Source organism: Schistocerca piceifrons, chromosome 8 (genome assembly GCF_021461385.2).
Source record: "Schistocerca piceifrons isolate TAMUIC-IGC-003096 chromosome 8, iqSchPice1.1, whole genome shotgun sequence".
NCBI classification, from domain to species: Eukaryota; Metazoa; Arthropoda; class Insecta; order Orthoptera; family Acrididae; genus Schistocerca; species Schistocerca piceifrons.
This window is the reverse complement of record NC_060145.1, coordinates 3,319,980-3,340,046: the sequence shown is the minus strand read 5'-3', so window position 1 is coordinate 3,340,046 and position 20,067 is coordinate 3,319,980. Positions and strand designations below refer to the sequence as shown.

At 45.0% G+C, this 20,067-nt stretch overlaps 1 protein-coding gene across 1 annotated transcript in view; it reads right to left on the bottom strand.

The window, feature by feature from the left end:
* The window catches only part of LOC124711374 (glucose dehydrogenase [FAD, quinone]-like), a 151,235-nt gene that overhangs the window by 16,547 nt on the left and 114,621 nt on the right, over window positions 1-20,067 (bottom strand). The window contains exons 4-6 of the mRNA XM_047241424.1: window positions 15,793-15,996; window positions 13,592-13,876; window positions 507-728 (exon numbers count right to left, since the gene is read on the bottom strand). Of these exons, the coding sequence (XP_047097380.1) occupies window positions 507-728; window positions 13,592-13,876; window positions 15,793-15,996 (711 nt within the window). The remainder of the gene's footprint in view (window positions 1-506; window positions 729-13,591; window positions 13,877-15,792; window positions 15,997-20,067) is intronic.

Sequence of the window (20,067 nt, the reverse complement as noted above, 5' to 3'; positions counted from 1 at the left end):
CATTGCTTCAATTAATTTATTATTTGATTGTATCCAAAATTTTGATGTCGGTGAATCTCGTTAATATGATAAATAATTAACGTATGATAAATAATCACGGTAAAGTACTGATCCACAATTTTCTTAAATACAGAACAGAGTGTTCGTTCTCTTCTACCGATAATTACAATATATTTGACGTTCATTTTCGTTCGCTGTTGTCATAGGAAAACAAGTAAAACGACACAAGCCTAGAAATTTTTTTTCGACTTAGTTTAACAAGTAGTGGATACTTTGTTGGCCGCATAAAAATAAATAAATTTTTCTGTTGACCATAGTAGGGGGCTATGTAGGAAAATGGTCAACACTCGTACTTGTGTGCAGATTAAATATGAGAAGAGCGTGCGTGTGTGTGTGTGTGTGTGTGTGTGTGTGTGTGTGTGTGTGTGAGAGAGAGAGAGAGAGTGTGTGTGTGTGTGAGAGAGAGAGAGAGAGAGAGAGAGAGAGAGAGAGAGAGAGGGGCTAACCTGCAGCCTGTTCTGGACGATGGCGACGGGCTCGTCGATGAGGAAGGTGAGGCCGCCGAGCCCCACGTGGTCCTGCAGGTTGTGGCCCACCTTGAGGTCGCGCACCACGGGGATGCGGTGGCGGCGCAGCTCCTCGGCCGGCCCGATGCCGGACAGCATCAGCAGCTGCGGGCTGTTGATGGCGCCCGCGGACACCACCACCTCGCGCCGCGCCAGCACCACCTGTTGCACGGGAGAGGAGCGTCGTCTCGTTACGTTACGCCGATGCCCTGTTACCCGGTCCTGAGCGGTCTACTAGATTACTGCCCCTTTCTGGAAGCGACTTGCGCCTCCGGTAGAATACCAGCCGTGTTTTCACTGAGGAAAGGCTGAGTGTGAACGCTGGTGTGCAAAACTCGAGGACGAAAGTAGCTTTCGCACGATGTGTCAGTGCCACCTAGCACTGCTCGATGAAGCTAGGACCATGGAAGGAAAGAACTTCTGTAGTTCAGAAGGTGAGTGAAAGAAATGAGACGAACAGAAGTGAGACTTTTACTCAAAGAGAATAATTACAGCGATTCACGTCAGTTCCCTGGACATCATGAAAGGCGGGGCATGATTCTTAGTAGGGTGTGTGATCAATAACAGCAGCAGTGCATGCCCTGCATCGAGCTCCCATGCTGGCCACAAGGTCGGGAGGGAGGGGTTCCTGTGGCGGGGCGTTCCATTCCTCCACCACCGAGGTTGACACTTGTTGGGCGGTCGCTGGTGCACGTGGATGGACGTGCTGCAACACGTCTGCCCGACGCAGCCCACGTGCGCTCGATGGGAAATAAGATGGGGGAGCCGGCAGGACAGTCCATTCGCCGAATATCCTCTCGTTCCGAGAGTTCCTCCCCTGCGCAGGTCCATGCAGTCGCGCATTGTTCTCCGTAAAAATGAGGTCACGACCGACCACTGAAAAGACGGACGTTGGGAAGGAGTACAGGATCACCATAATGCAGTATGCAATGAGTGCACCGTTTTAAAAGATTTGGAGGACAGCATTTCCTACAATATTATGGCTACACATAGCGTAACACGTGGACCACCAAAACAATCGTGCGATAATCTGTCTGTGTGTAGTACGTGTTCCCATTTGTCGCCATATCATGGTACGTCCAGTATTGTAAAATACACACCTCAAAAAATGTTTTGCATCACCCCAGTTCACAGTCCCTTCGAGTGTCCAGAGATGTCACTAAACCCGCCTAAAGATGGAAACAACCATGCATGAGCAGCGCCTATTAGACGGAGGGGGTCCGACAGCCGATCAGTTCCAGTCATTCCACTAGGGAGGAGGTACACGGTTCGTGTTGTCTGTAGTTCAACCATGCCTAGACGGTCAATACCGCGGTTCCACCGCGTCCGCATTGTGCCAGGAAGGACTCTCAACAAGGGAAGTGTCCAGGCGTCTCGGAACGAACCAAAGCGATGTTCTGAGATGGCGGAGATACAGAGACAGGAACTGAAGTAGACATGCGTCATTCAGGCCGCCCAAGGTCACTGGACGACCGCTACATACGGATTATGGCTCGGAGGAACCCTGGCAGCAACTCCACCATGTTGAATAACGCTTTTCGTGCAGCCACAGGACGTCGTGTTACGACTCAAACTGTGCGCAATAGGCTGCATGAACCGCAACTTCACTCAAATGGCTCTGAGCACTATGGGACTTAATTTCTGAGGTCATCAGTCCCCTAGAACTTAGAGCTACTTAAACCTAACTAACCTAAGGACATCACACACATCCACGACCGAGGCAGGATTCGAACCTGCGACCGTAGCGGTCGCGCGGTTTCAGACTGTAGCGCCTAGAACCGCACGGCCACCGAAACTTCACTCCCGATGTCCATGGCGAGGTCTATCTTTCCAACCACGACACCATTCAGTGCGGTACAGATGGGTCCAACAACATACCGAATGCACCGCTCAGGATTGGCATCACGTTCTCTTCACCGATGAGTGTTGCATATGCCTTCAACCAGAGAATCGTCGGAGACATGTTTGGAGGCAACCCGGTCAGCTCAACGCCTTAGACACACCGTCCAGCGAGTGCAGCAAGGTGGAGGTTCCCTGCTGTTTTGGGGTGGCATTATGTGAGGCCGACGTATGCTGTTCGTTGTCATGCAAGGCGCCATAATGGCTGTACGATACGTGAATGCCATCCTCTCACCGATAGTGCAACCTTATCTTCAGCGTATTGGCGAGGCATTCGTCTTCATGGACGACAATTCGCGCCCCCATCGTGCACATCTTGTGAATGACTTCCTTCAGGGTAACGACATCGCTCGACTGGAGTAGCCAGCATGTTCTCCGGACATGAACCCTATCGAACATGCCTGGGTTGGATTGAAAAGGGCTGTTTATGGACGATGCGGTCCACCAACCACCCTGAGGGATGTACGCCGAATCGCCGTTGAGGAGTGGGACAACCTGGACCAACAGTGTCTTGATGAACTTGTGGATAGCATGCCGCGACGAATACAGGCATGCATCAATCCAAGAGAACGTGCTACTGGGTATTAGAGGTACCGGTGTGTACGGCAATCTGGACCACCACCTATGAAGGTCTGGTTGCGTGGTGGTACAACATGCAATGCGTGGTTTTTATGGGCAATAAAAAGGGCGAAAATGGTGTTTATGTTGATCTCTATTTCAATTTTCTGTACAGTTTCCGGAACTCTCGGAACCGATGTCATGCAATACTTTATTTTGATATGTGTATGATCATTACCAGGTGCTGTCGTGTGGCGAGGCATAATGTCATATGAGCTTAATGACCTTCAAATCTCTGAACACAGTACACTGACCGCTCAGCGTTATTCCGACATTACACTGATTCCCCATGTGCGTCTTTCTGGGGGAGCTCTCGGCCCCTGATTTCATTTTTATGGACGAAAGTGTGGACTGCTTCCAACAGCAAAGGTGGAGCAACTCCTGGAAGAGAGATTGTTCGGCGAATGGAATGGCGTGCGCGTTCTCTCGATTCTCTATTGTTGGGCAAACACGGTGCAGCACTTGCACGTGCAGAAGCCAGCACCCTGCCACCTTGTGGCCGGCGCGGCTGCTCGATGCAGGGCGTGCGCTGTCGTCCGTGGTGGTCACAGCCGTCATGTCCAGCGAAGCACGTTGAATCACTGTGACTTCAATAGATTTATTGTTCTTAAATAAAAGTTTGTGTTTGCCTCACTTAGTATTTGTTACAGTTACCCTCTGGGCTATAACGTAGCTGTTCTGTGTGTGTGTGTGTGTGTGTGTGTGTGTGTGTGTGGTCCAAGTGTCATCGAGCTACGTTACTTGGCAGTGACGCATAATGCGAAAGTTAATTCCGTCCTTAAGTTTTGCACACCAAGGTAGCTCGAAACAAGAGATTTAAGAGTGCTACATATAAACTATAAATTCTACAGGAAATATGCTTTACATTCCTAAATCTTCACTCCGCCAACCGTCTTGCTGCGTGTAACACAGGGAATTTTTCATACTAACGTCGTTGCCCCATTTTACCACTGGAAGTGTGACATAAACTAACACGTGCAGAACGTATAAAGAAAAATTAAAATCAGAATAAGAATTACTGATCGGTGAAGTTCTCTCATGGAAATACACAGTGAAAACGACAACAAAGGAGACAATAAGATACATAATAATAATAAATACAGCATAGAACACACTTGATTTTACCAATGTGAACACTGTTAAAGGAAGAGGGGAGGAGTCGGCCATGCTCTGTTAGTAGGAACCATCCCAGCATTCTGCTGGAAAAACCGGCTGTAGACCCTAATCAAAATGGCTTAGTCCAGTCTTCCATCTTCTTTGCGTGAGCAGCTCTCATACTTCCGAGTGACTGCGTCACTTGCAACAATATAACAAGGCAGCCCTAAAGTGATCATTCATCCATCCGAACAAAAAACTGTTTCCTCGTAACAAAAGGAAAATGGACCTAAAGTATTAGTGGAAAACAACAAATATTTGTCACGAGAAAGACTACAGCTTGAATTTTAATTCGGTGTGTCAGCGCCTGCCTTCAGTTCTTGTGGAAGCCTGTTGAAGGCCGGATTTCCTGTCTTCGCGTAGCATCAATGCCTCTCAAAGCGGACGTCGTCGTTAAGAGTCACAAAATAACAAGATTGTTTCTTCGTCTATGTATATACTCTGGAAGCCGCTATAAAGTGGCCCTACATCGTAGCAATATTAACGATTTTGTTTCCTATTCTATTTGCGCATTGAGCGATGAAAAATAATTTATTTGTTTTTCTACGCAGCCTAATCTCTTTGATGTAATTTTCGTATTCCCTAGTCGAGGTAGACGGTAGCAGAATTTTTACAGTCTTCTTCGAATATCGGTTGTTTAAATTTAACCAGTTTCGCGAGAACAACGCCACGTTTAATACAGTTATTCACATTTAACTTTTCTAAGCATCTGTAGCATTCGAATGGCCTATTCAGAATTGTTGCCGTAATAGGAGCTGGTCCTTGCAAACTTTCTGTATATGTTGATACGTGTACTCCAGCCAAGTCAAAGTAATCCCATACTTAGGGAATGGTTCGCCATTCAAGGCAAGGTCGTAGTGGAGGTTGTTTGTCGTTGCTTTGCTCCGACCTGTTATGAAGTATCAAGAGTGTGTCTGTGTCGTGTGGTTGACTGTGGCGGGTGCTTCTACAGTGTAACGTAAGGGTTTGTGTTGTTACGGATGAAGGGAACGGAGGGGCTGAAACCAAGGGGCCCGCCAAGTTCAAAGTCCCCATCCGACTGACGGATCACCATCAAGTGAGTGTCACGCGCCCTTACTTAGTGAGGCGCTGCAGAGAGGTTAGGAACGTAATCCAGGACATTATCACAAAGAGTGGTGATAGGGAACATTACGCCACCATCTGTCCTCACCTTGCTGACCAAACACTGGTAGTGAAAATATTCCACCATCAGGAATCGAACCTGCCTACCTCGGAGTCGAGCGCTACCGTACAGTCGTGTATTAGCGACCTCGCTACGGAGGCAGGTGTCTACTCTATAAAGACTCAAATTATCTGTCTTCTGTTCCCGGAGTTGATGCTGCTGTTTGTTTTAAACAAGTTCATGTTTTCAAACACAAACTGGTCTACCGGACTGATGTACTGCTCTGTTTTCCTAAGAATTACCAGTTTGTTACACTGAGGTCTGAATGGACTTCGTAAATGAATTTGCTTTTTGCGTAAGAGTGCAATGCACCCTCATCTGAATTAATGCAAAGAATTATCTTCGTACTGTTTTACGGATCGCAGACGGCTCTGCAGACGCAGAAAGTCAGATAGGATTATCAATGAAAAATTAAATGAATGACCACACCTCTGGATTACACCGAAAACAATACTCTATTAGGCACGGGCGTATTGCAAGTTGGTACATTCACCATTTCTTCCACAGACATGAGAGCCAGTCAGTTCCCTGAAGGTACAGAATATAAAGAGAAAACCGCGTCCCAGGACGGAAAGTTTTCAGAACCATAAAGTATTTCTGTAGGTAAAAGTTATATGGTCATTCCGACGAAAAAACTGCTACGACCGTGCGAAGATCAGATCCCACGACCAGAAATTTTTGTATCCCAAAATCGCAATGAGGCTGATAGAGCAGCATTCTTTTATTTTGTTCGCATGTTTCATCAGATGTGATATGTCAGCTAGTATCGAAGAGACCAGCATAAGCAACACATGCGCAAAATGCTGCTTCCTGCATAACATAAAACAGCTCCTCAGAAATATCAGCATAGCATAAGCTAATAGGTAAATCAGCTCATATTGCCAGATTAACATAAATGAGATAACGATTTACAGGGTTTAACATTGAAAATCGTGGGCAAGATTTAAACTGTATAATCGATTTGACTTGAGTAACTTCCTTCCATCGCCGCCAAGTAAGACCGATCCGTTGCTTGCATTAGTCACATACGCGTGATAAATTCAAAGAAAGTGAAAAATCTGTCAGCGCAATCTTTACTTTCCAATAGTAGAAGAGAGTTGAACACAATGGAAGTAATAAAAGATCTTGTATTTTTTGCCTACACAATACGCATTAAACCTCTAGAAAAAAATCGCATTTTAGCCGTACGACTCTCACCCAATTAGTTTAGGACAGTTACACAAATCTTGTCATCGGGAAAGTAGATACTGACAAATTCATAGGAAGAACACGCAGAAAGTGTACTCGTATTTCATCTACGAAGGAGACTACTTGTCTAACTCTTGCTCCATCCATTCTAGAGCATTGTTCCACTGCAGCCGGCTCTTACCAAACAGGACCAACAGAACAATGACAGAACAGTCAAGTGAGTCTAGAGTTTGTTTTGTCAACTTAAGATCATCACACACATGTTAGACAATCTGAATTGGGTGATACTCAGACCTTGGGCATTGAGGGGAAGTATTACCGTCGTTTAGTGAACACGGCGGCGACGTGAGAGCAAGGTCACAAGTATGTTCTCTGAACGACACACAGTTTAGTGGTTTGCAGAGTACACACGGTTGTAAATGCAACACTGGTCTCAAAAGACCGGGAATACAGTAGTGCGCTTTACCAAAAAGGAGGAGGCATCCAGGAAGTACCTGGCAGTGCAAATGAGAGGATTAAATTCGAACGCCGAAGTATCGTGTTGTATACACCATACGAGAACAATGAGTAGTGGCAGACAGCTATGTACAATGGCGTGAATAATTTATTTCAAAATTCTCACAACGGCAATGTTAAGAGTTGTGAGGATACTAACCCCAAGTCATTTACTGACACTTCGCTACCAATCTCCACTTTTTAGGCACGAGCGGACCACAATAAGATGCCGACCATCGACCCACTGACATTTGCGGCCTACAAACGCGGAGGTAGTGAAACCAGATGGAGGCAACGTAATCGTGCCAATTGCAAGAGCAGGTTGTGTCTAAATATCTGGCAACGTGACCAACCAGTTTGGAAACGATGTGGCTCACTGGTGTTGCAATCAGAGCCCATTGCTACGACAGTCCGCTCTGCTGTTCAATATCTGAGAAAAACAAGTTTGGGAGGTAGCTGCGAGCAGAACACAGCGTACGTGTATACACTGGTGGTGCCAGGACACGGGAAGATAACAGTATTTAAAACACTGTCAAGAAATATTCCTTTCGGTACTCCATTATTTCCATAATTAATCTTCCATTCTGTACTCTTCTGTGCGCGCTTTTCAAACTTAACGGCAAATTAAACCTGTATGCCAGTTCGTGACTCGAACCCGAAACGTTGCCTTACCACATGCATACTCCAGGCATTCCACTATTTTTACTCCATTGTTGTATTAAGTATCTTGTTACGAAGAAAAATATAAATATATTTTTGATAACAGTTTAAAGCTGAACTATCTGACGGAAGTAGTAGATAGATTTTCTGAGAGGAGCCGATTGATATGTTGTTTAGTTTCCTGGAAGACAGACAGTAGTCACTGTTACCTGCTCTAGATTTTTGAGCCGATGTAAACTAACCCCGGCGGAGGTTCGAGTCCTCCCTCGGGCATGGGTGTGTGTGTTCGTCCTTAGGATAATTTAGGTTAGGTAGTGTGCAAGCCTAGGGACTGATGACCTTAGCAGTTAAGTCCCATAAGATTTCACACAAATTTGAACATTTTTGTAAATTAATGGGCCAATAGCTAACGAACTCACAGACGCTATGGATGAAATGACGAGTGTGTTGAGTGTAAAGTAAACCTTAAATTTATGATATAGCATCTATATAAGAGTGCCGCATTGCCATATCACAACCAATACCTTGGACAAAATCTGTGCTTTATACAGGGTGTTTCAGAAGCGATGGTCAAGAATTCACACATGGAAAGTACGGACTAAAAGTAGCTAAAAAGTTCCAATAAATGTGGGTCCGCAAATCAACCGTTGCCGAGGTATCCCATTAATTCGAGTTGGGAACCAAAGTAAACGCCTCTGGATATCTCGGTATTTACGTTGGTACCTCAACTCTTGGGATAGACTATGTTTGTTTACGCATGCGCAATTAGTTCCGTTTCCTCCTCCGTGCACTGTGCCGTACACGCCTCACAATCAGTTACGAACGTGAGGGCAGCAAGGACGCAGGTCACACCAGTGAAGAGTACGCTGACATGCACTTCATGTGTGTCAAAGCGAATGGCAGTGCCACTGAGGCATGAAGAAGTTTTTCCCCTCCGGAGGCAGCCCGACACGCGCACATTTAGCCGTTTACATAAGCGCCTTACATAAACCCGGAGTTTCGTACACCATGTACGAGAAGGTCGACCCAAATCAATAACACCCGACGTTGAGGAATGCGGTGTTACTCATTGTACACGAACGCCCGACTACTTCAACAGGGAGCGTGTCCTGAGTCGTAGTAGTGTGTGGCGGATTTTACATCGGCAAGTAACTCTATCCACATCGTCTACAGTGAGTACAAGCCCATAACAATGCTTTCTCTCCTAGGGAGAATTTCCGTCAATGGGTGTAACAACAGTGCACGCTGAATTCCCTCTTAGTAAGCAGTATTCTGTTCACGGATGAGGCTCAATTTACCCGTGACGGTATTTTTAACCATCATAGCTGTCACATTTGGGCCGATGTCAATCCTAATGCAACACGCGTATCACGACACCGGCAGCACTGTTCGTGGAACGCCTGGGCAGGACTGCTCGGAGACGGCATAACTGGACCACACTTCCCACCACAGAGACTAACCGGACAGCAGTACATGCGGTTTCTGCGGTCTTTACTTCCACGTGTACATGCGATGTCCCACTGAACCAACTCCTGACATGTGGTTCGTGTATGACGGTCCTCCGGCACATTTTCATTTACGAGTGCACCTGCTTATACCTCGAACGTTGGGTCAACACTGGACAGATAAAGGAGGGCCTGTGCAATGGCCTCCAAGGTCTCCAGATTTAAGTCCCATGGACTTCCGTGTGTGGGTCATGTCAAAAGCCTGGTCTACGCTACCGAGGTCAACTCTCCTGATGAATTACGCTTGCGGATTGAAGCAGCCTTCCAGCATTTACAGAATTCCCCAGGACTGCCTTAAAAGATTCGCAACTCATTTCAGGTACGAGTTCCATGCTGCATTCAAACACACGGACAACATTTCGAACACCTACTTTAACATTTCGAAATGCCATGTGTTCGTAGACATTGATAAACCGCAACAGAAAATGTGTTGTTTCTCGACAATGGTTCATTTGCGGACCCATATTTATTGGAGTTTTTTAGCTACTTTTGACCTGTGCTTCCAATGTGTGAATTATTGACCTCACTTCTGAAATACCGTATATATAAGACAAGGCGTTTGACCGATTTACGTAAGTCCTTTACACAATACTCTAATAAACGTTATATATCCGCCCGAATGTTTTTTACAGTATTGTGTAAAAGACTGAAGCAAATTGGTCAAAAACTTTTCGTGATTATATACTACGTAAAGGGGAGAGGTTTTTGCCAAAAATCTGGACAGCTTCCAAACTGTTTACTTCAAATTTTTACACGATACTCTGTGGACATGTGCTGATATTATATATACTGGGTAAAAAGGTAACGTTATTAGCAAAACTCTCGAAAAAGTTATCGACTGATTTACTTCATGTGTATACGTATATACAAAGAGTAGACAATTTCCGAAGCTGCCTAATAGTTTTGGACCGATTAACTTCTCATTTTTAGAAGATATTCTAACAATCATTCGCGCAGACTTCTGCTACATACATTTTAATATGAACAATATGAAAATAGATGTGTAATGTAAATGGGAAAATGTTGTTACTAAAAATCTCAAAAAGTTCTTGACCGATTTACTTCAAAATTTTAGATGATACTCTAATGAATATTGGGACGGACATAGGCTATATACTTTTTAAATATACGAATATCTATGCAATACATAAAGCGGGAACTTTGTTGCCAAAATTCTAGAAAAGTTCTTGACGGGTTTCATTTAAACTTTAACACGATACTGTAACAGACATTAAGACGCAATGAGTTACTTATTTTTTAAACAACAATGTATAGGTTTTCTGTTGAAACAGATTTCGATAAAGAAAACCCTGTGCTATGTTCTGTTGTCAAAATGAGTGGTTTTGTTACTGTTCTCACAGTCAGACAATTTGTTTCTCCCATATATATTTTTCTCATTACACGACACATGTTCTTCAAAGAAGTGTGTACACAACAAAGTGTAACTTCGTTTTCTCCCTCGCAGTTGGTTTTTACAGAAAAAAGAAAGTTGTGTACATGGTTTATGGACTTGTGATCAGCTTAGTACTACGTAATACGAATTTGCAGTAACGGTTAACGAGGCTCAAGTCAGAGAGACGAGAGGATAGAAGATTGACAGAGAGGGGGTGGGGAGGAAAAGGACGTAGAGAGGGGGAATGACGAGACGAAGAGAGAGGTGAGAGGAGGAGATGGAGAGAAAGGGGTCAGGAGGAGCTAGGCAGAGAGATGGCGAAGGAGTTGACCGAGATGGGGTGTGGAGAAGGTGGACAGAGAGACGTGGGAGAAGGAGATTAGGATGTGTATCCAATTTCCATGCATATTTAGCATTGTCGGATTTGCTAGTAAACCTATAAATGCAGTTGTCTCACATTCTCTAATTTCAGAAGTACTCTGATCGATTTTCCCGGGCGTTTAAGATGAAGACCAAATTTGTGTGAAATCTTATGGGACTTAACTGCTAAGGTCATCAGTCCCTAAGCTTACACACTACTTAACCTAAATCATCCTAAAGACAAACACACACACCCATGCCCCAGAGAGGACTCGAACCTCCGCCGGGACCAGCCGCACAGTCCATGACTGCAGCGCCCTAGACCGCTCGGCTAATCCCACGCGGCAAATGAAGACCACATTGCTTTTGTAAGGGTAAGCAAGCACAGACACCACTTTCCACAACTCCTCCTGCTGTCCTTGTGATGCGTAACACTGAACAGTAACTGTGCTTTCCCTTTATACTCTGGATGTATACGAACGTACCCCATGTACTAATATGGTTCCCATGAATGGTGCCCTCAAAGTCCACACACACGCGCAAGTGGCTTTTTAATCGTATCCCCACTCCCATCGTAGCACTTCAATTAATGTACTTCCAGTTTAAATGTTGTCCGATTTCTCGTTACTTCTACGTTTTATTTTGCTTAACATGTTCTGTATGTAGCACACCTTTCGCTAGATATGTGGAATGTAATTTTGGATCTCTCCTCGCAAACCACGAATGAAGGTGCTTCGGTTCGTGATTGCCGTCGCAGATTGCTACATCGTAAGTTAAACTTTCGCTCTTCTGTGCAGAGTGTGTTGAGATGAGCAGCACACACGAGAACTGCATCGGACACGGACTTGAAGCCAGGTAATTGCCATTTTGCACGCAAAGTTTTCATTAAAGGCAATTTTACAAGTAATAGTCACGGTTCGAGACGCAGTTTTAATCCGTTAGGAAAGTGTGCTGACTGCCTGTTGAAACAAATGCAGTGGATACCACTAGGCAGACGTTGATACGAGCCGAAATCAGTCCATCTGAAAGTTTGAACCCCTTTTCACATTAACACAGGCAATGATAAGAAACCAGACGGCACAGCATATGGCATACCTCGCTTCTCTAGATAACCATACTAAATGCAACCAGACGGATACTGTCTCTGTCTCTTGAAAAGCGCTGATGGAACAGAAGACGTCTGGAATGGAATCAGAGATACTACCGATAGATCTGTTCTTAAGCGTCAGAGATAAAATACGGCCCAGCGTCCATGGTTTGGGTTTTACTTGATTTCCTTCAATAACCTGAGGCTAAAGTCATAATGGCTTAGCGAATTTTGTTGCTTACAATCTCAGGCTTTTCGCAAATTATGCAATTATATACGAGGAGATTCTCTACGGAAAAATTGCGGTAACATACATAAAGGCCCCCATAAAATATCAGCGATTCTTAATGTAGAGAAATGGCAGTTTATTGTCTTCACGAAACAAACCGAAGCTGAAGGCAACTTACTTGCACGACCCGACGCACAGCGTTGCATAGGCTTAAGTAAGTTTTAACCACACGAGCGTCCGGCAGCTGTTGGTAGTGAGCACTATGTGCGTCGCTTCTATCCAGCTGCGATCACCTGTCCTTGCATGCGTAATTCCTGCTACTGGCCGCGTAAATTTCGACGCCCCCACTCTGTTACCATCAGTCCTGTCTTTCAGGAGTGACTACAACTACCGGCACCAGATGGTGTCGAACAGTTGTTTCGAAAAAGTATTGTGTCACTTCCACAATGTTATCTGGCGACAAGGGCATTTAGAACAAGTCCTACGGGAAATACTGAAAAGTCACTTGTGATACTGTTTGACAACAGCATTAGTGTGTTTCAACTGGAGTCGGATACAGAATAAAAATATTTTGGAATAACAATATGTAGAGATATGGCCGGCCGGTGTGGCTGAGCGGTTCTAGGCGCTGCAGTCTCGAACCATGCGACCGCTAGAGTCGCAGGTTCGAATCTTGATTCGGGCATGGATGTGTGTGATGTCCTTAGGTTAGTTAGGTTTACGTAGTTCTATGTTCTAGGGGACTGATGACGTCAGAAGTTAAGTCCCATAGTGCTAAGAGCCATTTGAACCATTTGTAGAGATATGAAGTGGAGCGACCATATAGATTCAGTTATAGATAACGAAAATATGTTGAACATTGCAGAGGAGAGAGTTGGAGATGATGGAGTTGAATATGAAGAGGCGAGAGTTGGAGATGACGAAGTTGAATATGAAGAGGCGAGAGTTGGAGATGACGAAGCTGAATGTTGCAGAGAAGAGAGTGACGACAAAGTTGGATATGACAGAGGAGAGAGAGACTACAAAGTTGGATATGACAGAGGAGAGCGTTGAAGATGATAAAATTGGATATGAAAGAAGAGAGGCTCGGAGATGACGAAGTCGGTCATAATAAAGGAGAGAGTTAGAATGATGAAGTTGGATATGACAGTAATGACTAGGTAGCTGTCGATAAGATTGATTCGTGAGAGTTGTGTGAGGTTACCGCCCTTCGAAGTGTTGACTTAAGCGCGAAGCCCGTGGGGCGCGCTCACCTGCCGGACGCCGTCTCGGACGAACTCGACGCCGTAGGCGGCGGCGGTGTGGGGGTGGACGAGCAGCCGCGTGGCGTGCGCCCGGAGGGCCACGTGCAGGTTCTTGCGCAGGCGCACGGGCCGCAGGAAGGCCTTGGCCGTGGAGCAGCGGGAGCCGCGCCGGATGGTGCCCTGCGCGACCATGAAGCCCGTCTGGCGCTCGCCGTTGCAGTCGCGGTGCTCGTAGCCCAGCTGCTGGCCCGCCTGCACGAACGCCAGCGCCAGCGGGGTGTGCCACGGCGACTCCTGCAAGTGCGAGAGACACGTCTCCCATCACTGAAGCCACGTCCCTCTCAAGGGCGCCTGCTGCTCACCACTTTGGGCTCAGGTTCTCGAGAAAAACCGTCAAGGGACTTATGCGTATAACACTGTACAGGGTGTTACAAAACGGTACGGCCAAACTTTCAGGAAAAATTCCTCCCACACAAAGAAAGAAAATATGTTACGTGGACATGTGTCCGGAAACGGTTACTTTCCATGTTAGAGCTCATTTTATTACTTCTCTTCAAGTCACATTAATCATGGAATGGAAACACACAGCAACAGAACGTACCAACGTGACTTCAAACACTTTGTTACAGGAAATGTTCAAAATGTCCTCCGTTAGCGAGGATACAAGCATCCACCCTCCGTCGCATGGAATCCCTGATGCGCTGATGCAGTCCTGGAGAATGGCGTATTGTATCACAGCCGTCCACAATAGGAGCATGAAGAGTCTCTGCATTTGGTACCGGGGTTGCGTAGACAAGAGCTTTCAAATGCCCCCATAAATGAAAGTCAAGAGGGTTGAGGTCAGGAGACCGTGGAGGCCACGGAATTGGTCGTCCTCTACCAATCCATCGGTCACCGAATCTGTTGTTGAGAAGCGTACGAACACTTGGACTGAAATGTGCAGGAGCTCCATCGTGCATGAACCATATGTTGTGTCGTACTTGTAAAGGCACATGTTCTAGCAGCACAGGTAGAGTATCCCGTTTGAAATCATGATAACGTGCTCCATTGAGCGTAGGTGGACGAAACTAAAATGAGCTCTAACATGGAAATTAAGCGTTTCCGGACACATGTCCATGTAACATCTTTTCCTTATTTGTGTGTGAGGAATGTTTCCTGAAAGTTTGGCCGTATCTTTCTGTAACACCCTGTATATCACGTTGTTTTGTTTTCTTATACAAGAATAGTGTACAATTCTTGAATTCGCCTGAAGATGATGAGTAGGAAACTGACCCGACAAACCTAGATTATTTACCAATGAAATTCACCGAGAAAGCTTGCATTCCCGTACAAATATAAGCTGTTCAACAACTCCTGGTTTCTAAGCTATTTCAGGTAATGTGGAGGTTTAATTGAGACAGAATATACTGAATTTGATATCATTTTACTCTCAAAAGTGTGTAAACTGAAGAAATGAAACTGTACAGAAATGCGTGATGGGGTAGGGAGGGGGAACGGGGGAGAATATTTATGCCATCGAGTTAACAACGAAAGATTCATTAGAGATGATATTTGTAAAACATATGAGTAGTTGAGCGTAGCCAGGCTTTCAGTTTAAGATAAGAGAGATCTTTGTGGCCAAAAACGCTTTCAGATACTTAAAAGCGTCGTAGCTGCACCGTCCGAAGCTAACACTCGCTTGGGCTCGTTTAGTACCTTTGCAGTAGCGTTCTGAATGGGAACAGGTGTACTGACTATGGGGAGTTGAGGGGATAAAAAAGCAGTTATTTGTAAATACGTCCAGGGTTTCAGAGAACAGCTGACTGTAAACTAAAAGTCATACACACTCTTACGCCTGTGGACATAGCATCTTTCAAAGTTTTTTGGCTCACATTACAGGTGCTCTCTGTGGGCACCGTTTGTAACGGGACAAACGTCGGTACATGCGTGCAGTTCATTGAAGTCGCAGGCACGAACTAACCGGAAGAGCCATCTTTAGAAATCTGTTTATTGTGTTACGCATTTGCAGGCGCAAACTAATTCCATGCGACAGTACGGAGTGGATGGGTTGTTTACTTGCTCTGACATGCCTGCCCGCTAGTGCTGCTACGCGCTGGTGCGTACTACGAATCTAAATATGGAGAGGCGATTTCAGTATGTCATGCAGTTTTCTCCTGCTAATGGTAGCACCTGCCACAGCTGGGCAGTGGCCGCCCCCAGACTTGCCTTACCTGCACGGTGAGCAGGCCGCCCGTGGCGTGGTAGCGCGAGTTGCGCGCCAGGTAGGGGTTGCGCTGGTCCTCCGACTTCCGGAAGTAGGGCAGCACGTGGCGGTAGCCCCAGCCCGGGTTGCCCAGCGCCTCCCACGTGTCGTAGTCGTGCCGGTTGCCGCGCGCGTAGATCATGTAGTTGAGCACGCTGGAGCCGCCCAGAACCTGCAGGGGGAAAGACCGCGGGCCGGCGCGTTAGCGTAGTGTGGCAGCGGTACGTCTCGTCACGACGCACGCAGACTTCAGGGCGTTGTTTAGGGGCGCACGCGGAGGGTCGTTCTTCTGGGACGGGGGACAAGATTGTTCACTTTCGTTTCGTCATAGCGGGTGGACATGCTGGATAATTAAAGGTTTAAGCTAGACAAGCGTCAGGAATGGACAACTGCGTCGAAGCAACCTAACACCTGAAGACCGAAGAGTTAGTTACTTGTTCTGTAGATCATTTGAACGAAGCTTTCGTCGAAAATGTGTGGAAAGTCAGTTTATATAGGATATGTATAATGAATACATTTTTTTAATCCTACTCATGCAACTATACTTAAAAACAAGTTTTTTACATGTTACCCGTTTTTTAATACAAATATACAAATTCTTCCATATAGTAGAAAGAGTTGTCCAGGAGAAGCGATTTTAGGTTGGATTTAAAATTTGCTTCGCCACCTATCAGGTTACTGGACAAATTATCAAAGATTTTTGTTGCTGCATTTTCAACTCTTTTTTTCTGAACTACTGGCAGCTTTCATAATGGATAACAAAGGTCATTTTCTCTGTAATTTTGTAGGTGAGGAGCTCATTGTTCTCCTCAAATTGTGATGGATTATCTATGCCGATTTTAACAGGCTAATATATGTTTTATGGTGGCGGAGTTAAAATACGTGGCTCGTCGAAGAGCTACCTACATCACGTCCGTGGATCAACACTACAAATTATTCTTACTGCTCGCTTTTGTGCAGTCAATATTTGTTTCCAAGTTTAGCAATGTTACGAAGAGCAAAGCAGCAGACGTAATTGCTTGAAAAGCCCAGTAATACAGTTCCTCCAGTTGAAGTTTTCATCAGTATGTACATCAGAAATTTGGATCATTCTGCGCTCTTCGCTGACTCTTGCTCGAGTGCTAGCCTACCTCAGTCGTTGGTATGAGTCAGTTTGTTGTATGGAAACATGTATAATGTGTTTTTTCAAAATTTAGAGAATTTATTTTCAGAGAACCACTTAATAATTCTTTGTAAAACATCAATAGAAATCTTTTCTGTTGCTTTATTTTTAAACTGATTTGCTATCATACTTGTATCGTCTGCAAAAAGTAACAATTCTGCTTGTTGAATGTTAAACAGAAGGTCATTCATACATATAAGGAATAGGAGTGAACTCAAAATAGAACCCTTTGGGGCACCATTTGTGATTTGTCCCCAGTCGCTAAAATTTTCTGCACTCCAACATTGTTTGAATTATTCAGCACAACTTTCTGCATTGTGTTCGTTAAGTATTGTTCAAACCACCTGTGTGTAAAGCCATAAATTACATAAAACTCGAGTTCTTGTTGTAGGGTAACACGATCAGCACACTCAAACGCCTTGGGATGATCACAAAAGATACTACCTGGCGATATTTTGTTATTTAGGATTTCTAATATTTTATGAGTGAATGTACGAAGCACTCTCAGTCGACCAATTCTTCGAGATTGCAGTCTGTGATGTGCTAAGTAAACTGTTATTACTTAAATGGTGAGTACATTACTTTTTCGAACATTTTCGAAAAAGATGTCAGTAAGGAATTTTTTTTGAAGAGGAAGGAACGGTAGAAATTCGATTTAGTCTGTGAGGTAGCACGAAGGCGGGTTATATCTGCCTTTCATCACAACTCCTGTGGAGAGGTTAATTTTAAAGAACATCGCAATGTACACTGTGGGGTGATATGAGGCGTCAGCACTAGGGGCTTTAAATCCTGTTGCTGTATTGTCCTTGCGTGTGCACATTCCGTAACCTGCAGAAACCAGTGGACTCACATCTGCTTTGTACTACTCAAACACCATCGGTCCCCACCTATGGCCGGCCGCTGTGACCGAGCGGTTCTAGGCGCTTCAGTCCGGAACCGGGCTGCTGCAGCGGTCACAGATTCGAATCGTGCCTCAGGCGTGGATGTGTGTGATGTCCTTAGCTTAGTTAGGTTTAAGTAGTTCTAAGTCTAGGGGACTGATGACCTCGGATGTTAAGTCCCATAGCGCTTTACAGCCATTTGAACCATTTTTTTCCCCACCTATACATTCACCTCCGCACCCTGTCGCACAGCGAATTCTCCCACCTCTCTGCATGCAGCCTGTGCAGCATTGTCAGCAAGAACTGTTACTGGCAGAACCGTGATTCATTGGCGTCAGTTCTTACAGAACTCAGGAATTTGTTAGGCGCGCTAGGCCGCCCGGATCATTTGGATTCCACGCCGTGCGATCACCGGCTGGTCCTGGTAGGGCTATTGAAATCCTCATTCAGCACGCTTGACCGACATCTGCCTATTTCGCGTTATTAAACATCTTATTAGGCGTGTTTTCCTTTCCGTTACAACGGCTGTACAATTTTTCGGCGGAAGCCTTTAGTGAGATTGCTGAGCTAGTAGCTATATGGAAGGGCGGTATCGGTTGAAGGAAGGGACTTGGTAAATCAAAATCTATTAAACTTTTTCGGTTCTCATCCAGGTGTTTGATGTTTATGATATTTTTCATGTGCTATGAAGCTGTTGTCCCAAAACTTATTTTTTGTTTACTCTCCTCTCGAAGATATTGAAAGGTATCAACTCGGTATTTAAGTGGAGACGATTCGCGATGTATAATTCGCCGTCCAGTGGTAGAATAGGGAGACAATTTGGCAATAGCAGGCTAAAATCAGTGGAGGACTAGGGAATAATAATCCTTGTCATAGGTCAAAACTACAGGGGCGGTCTTTATTAAGACATTAACTTCTTGTAATATGGATCCAGACTGTGTATGAATTGAGTAAAGAAAGAAATTCGTCGCTTATGGCTGCAGAAATTTTTATTTCGAGTTACGCTACTGTCAGGCATCTATAAACATACATCAATAGTGTCAGAAACGTACAGCGTTGAGACAACAATAGAGTGGACAAAAAACTTGGGAAGCCTTAACATTCACCTACGATTATTCGGTGCCGTGTCACGACACAGATAGAAGTTGTAAGTAACGGTATCCTTGAGGGCTGTGTCCAGCTTTGTAGCCTCTTAGCAAATCATGGGTGTATAAATTATCTGCAATGCCAAGGACTGAAAGCGCGTGTCAGCTCGAAAGTTGTCTTCGCAGGGAGAATAACTGCAATGGGGGCACGAGCTGCGATCAGTAGAAGTAACAATTCCAAAACTGAACTACTCACATGCAGGTTGAATTGCGGCTGTACAAAATAAAACAAAGTGGAAAGATAACAATGAGGAACCTGTGTAAGACACTAGTGTGAGGAAATCACGCAGCTAAATGACAGCGAATGAGGGAAGTAAATTGCTTAATGAAACACTAGTACATAAACTAGGGTTATACCATTAGGCAGCCTAGTAGGATATATAGAGAATGTGTTTGCTACAGTACTGAATAATGAAAAAATTAAGGACACAAAATACTTGAAAGTAGTGGAGTAATGAAAAGGCCTAAAAGTTTGTTGGTTAGGTAATAAGATATAAAATAACGCATAAAATTGTGCTGACAAGAGGGGAGGGAATTACATCAAGTTTTTTTAAAATGTCCATTTGTTCGTGTAGTCCAAGATTTTCTGTATGGCTGTGCCCGCTGGCTTACTCCGTTACTGAGCAAAGGAATACTGAGAGGCAGAGGTCAATGAGAGCTGCTTCTTACTGCAGCGTATCCTAAAAGAACTGCTGACTTCTTCAGTTTTGGAAACAAGAATCCACATGAAGATTTTATAAATCTGACACACGTAGAGCTGTGCTCTACCGAAACTGCGGTTCGGTAGTTTCTGCTCTCAGTACACAGACGACGCTGTAAGTAGTAGGATTACCGGTAGTATCGGTAGAAAAGAAACGTAAATAAATGTCTGCAATTGGAGCCGTACGACTTCTCTCTCTCTCCCTCCCTCCCTCTCTTCCTCCCTCCCTCCCTCCTTCCTTCCTTCCCTCCCTCCCTCCCTCCCTCCCTCCCTCCCGCCCTCCCTCTCTCACGCTTTTTTTTACGCAAATAGAACCGCACAGCGTTCAGCGTTGGTCGATTGTGCATTTTAATCC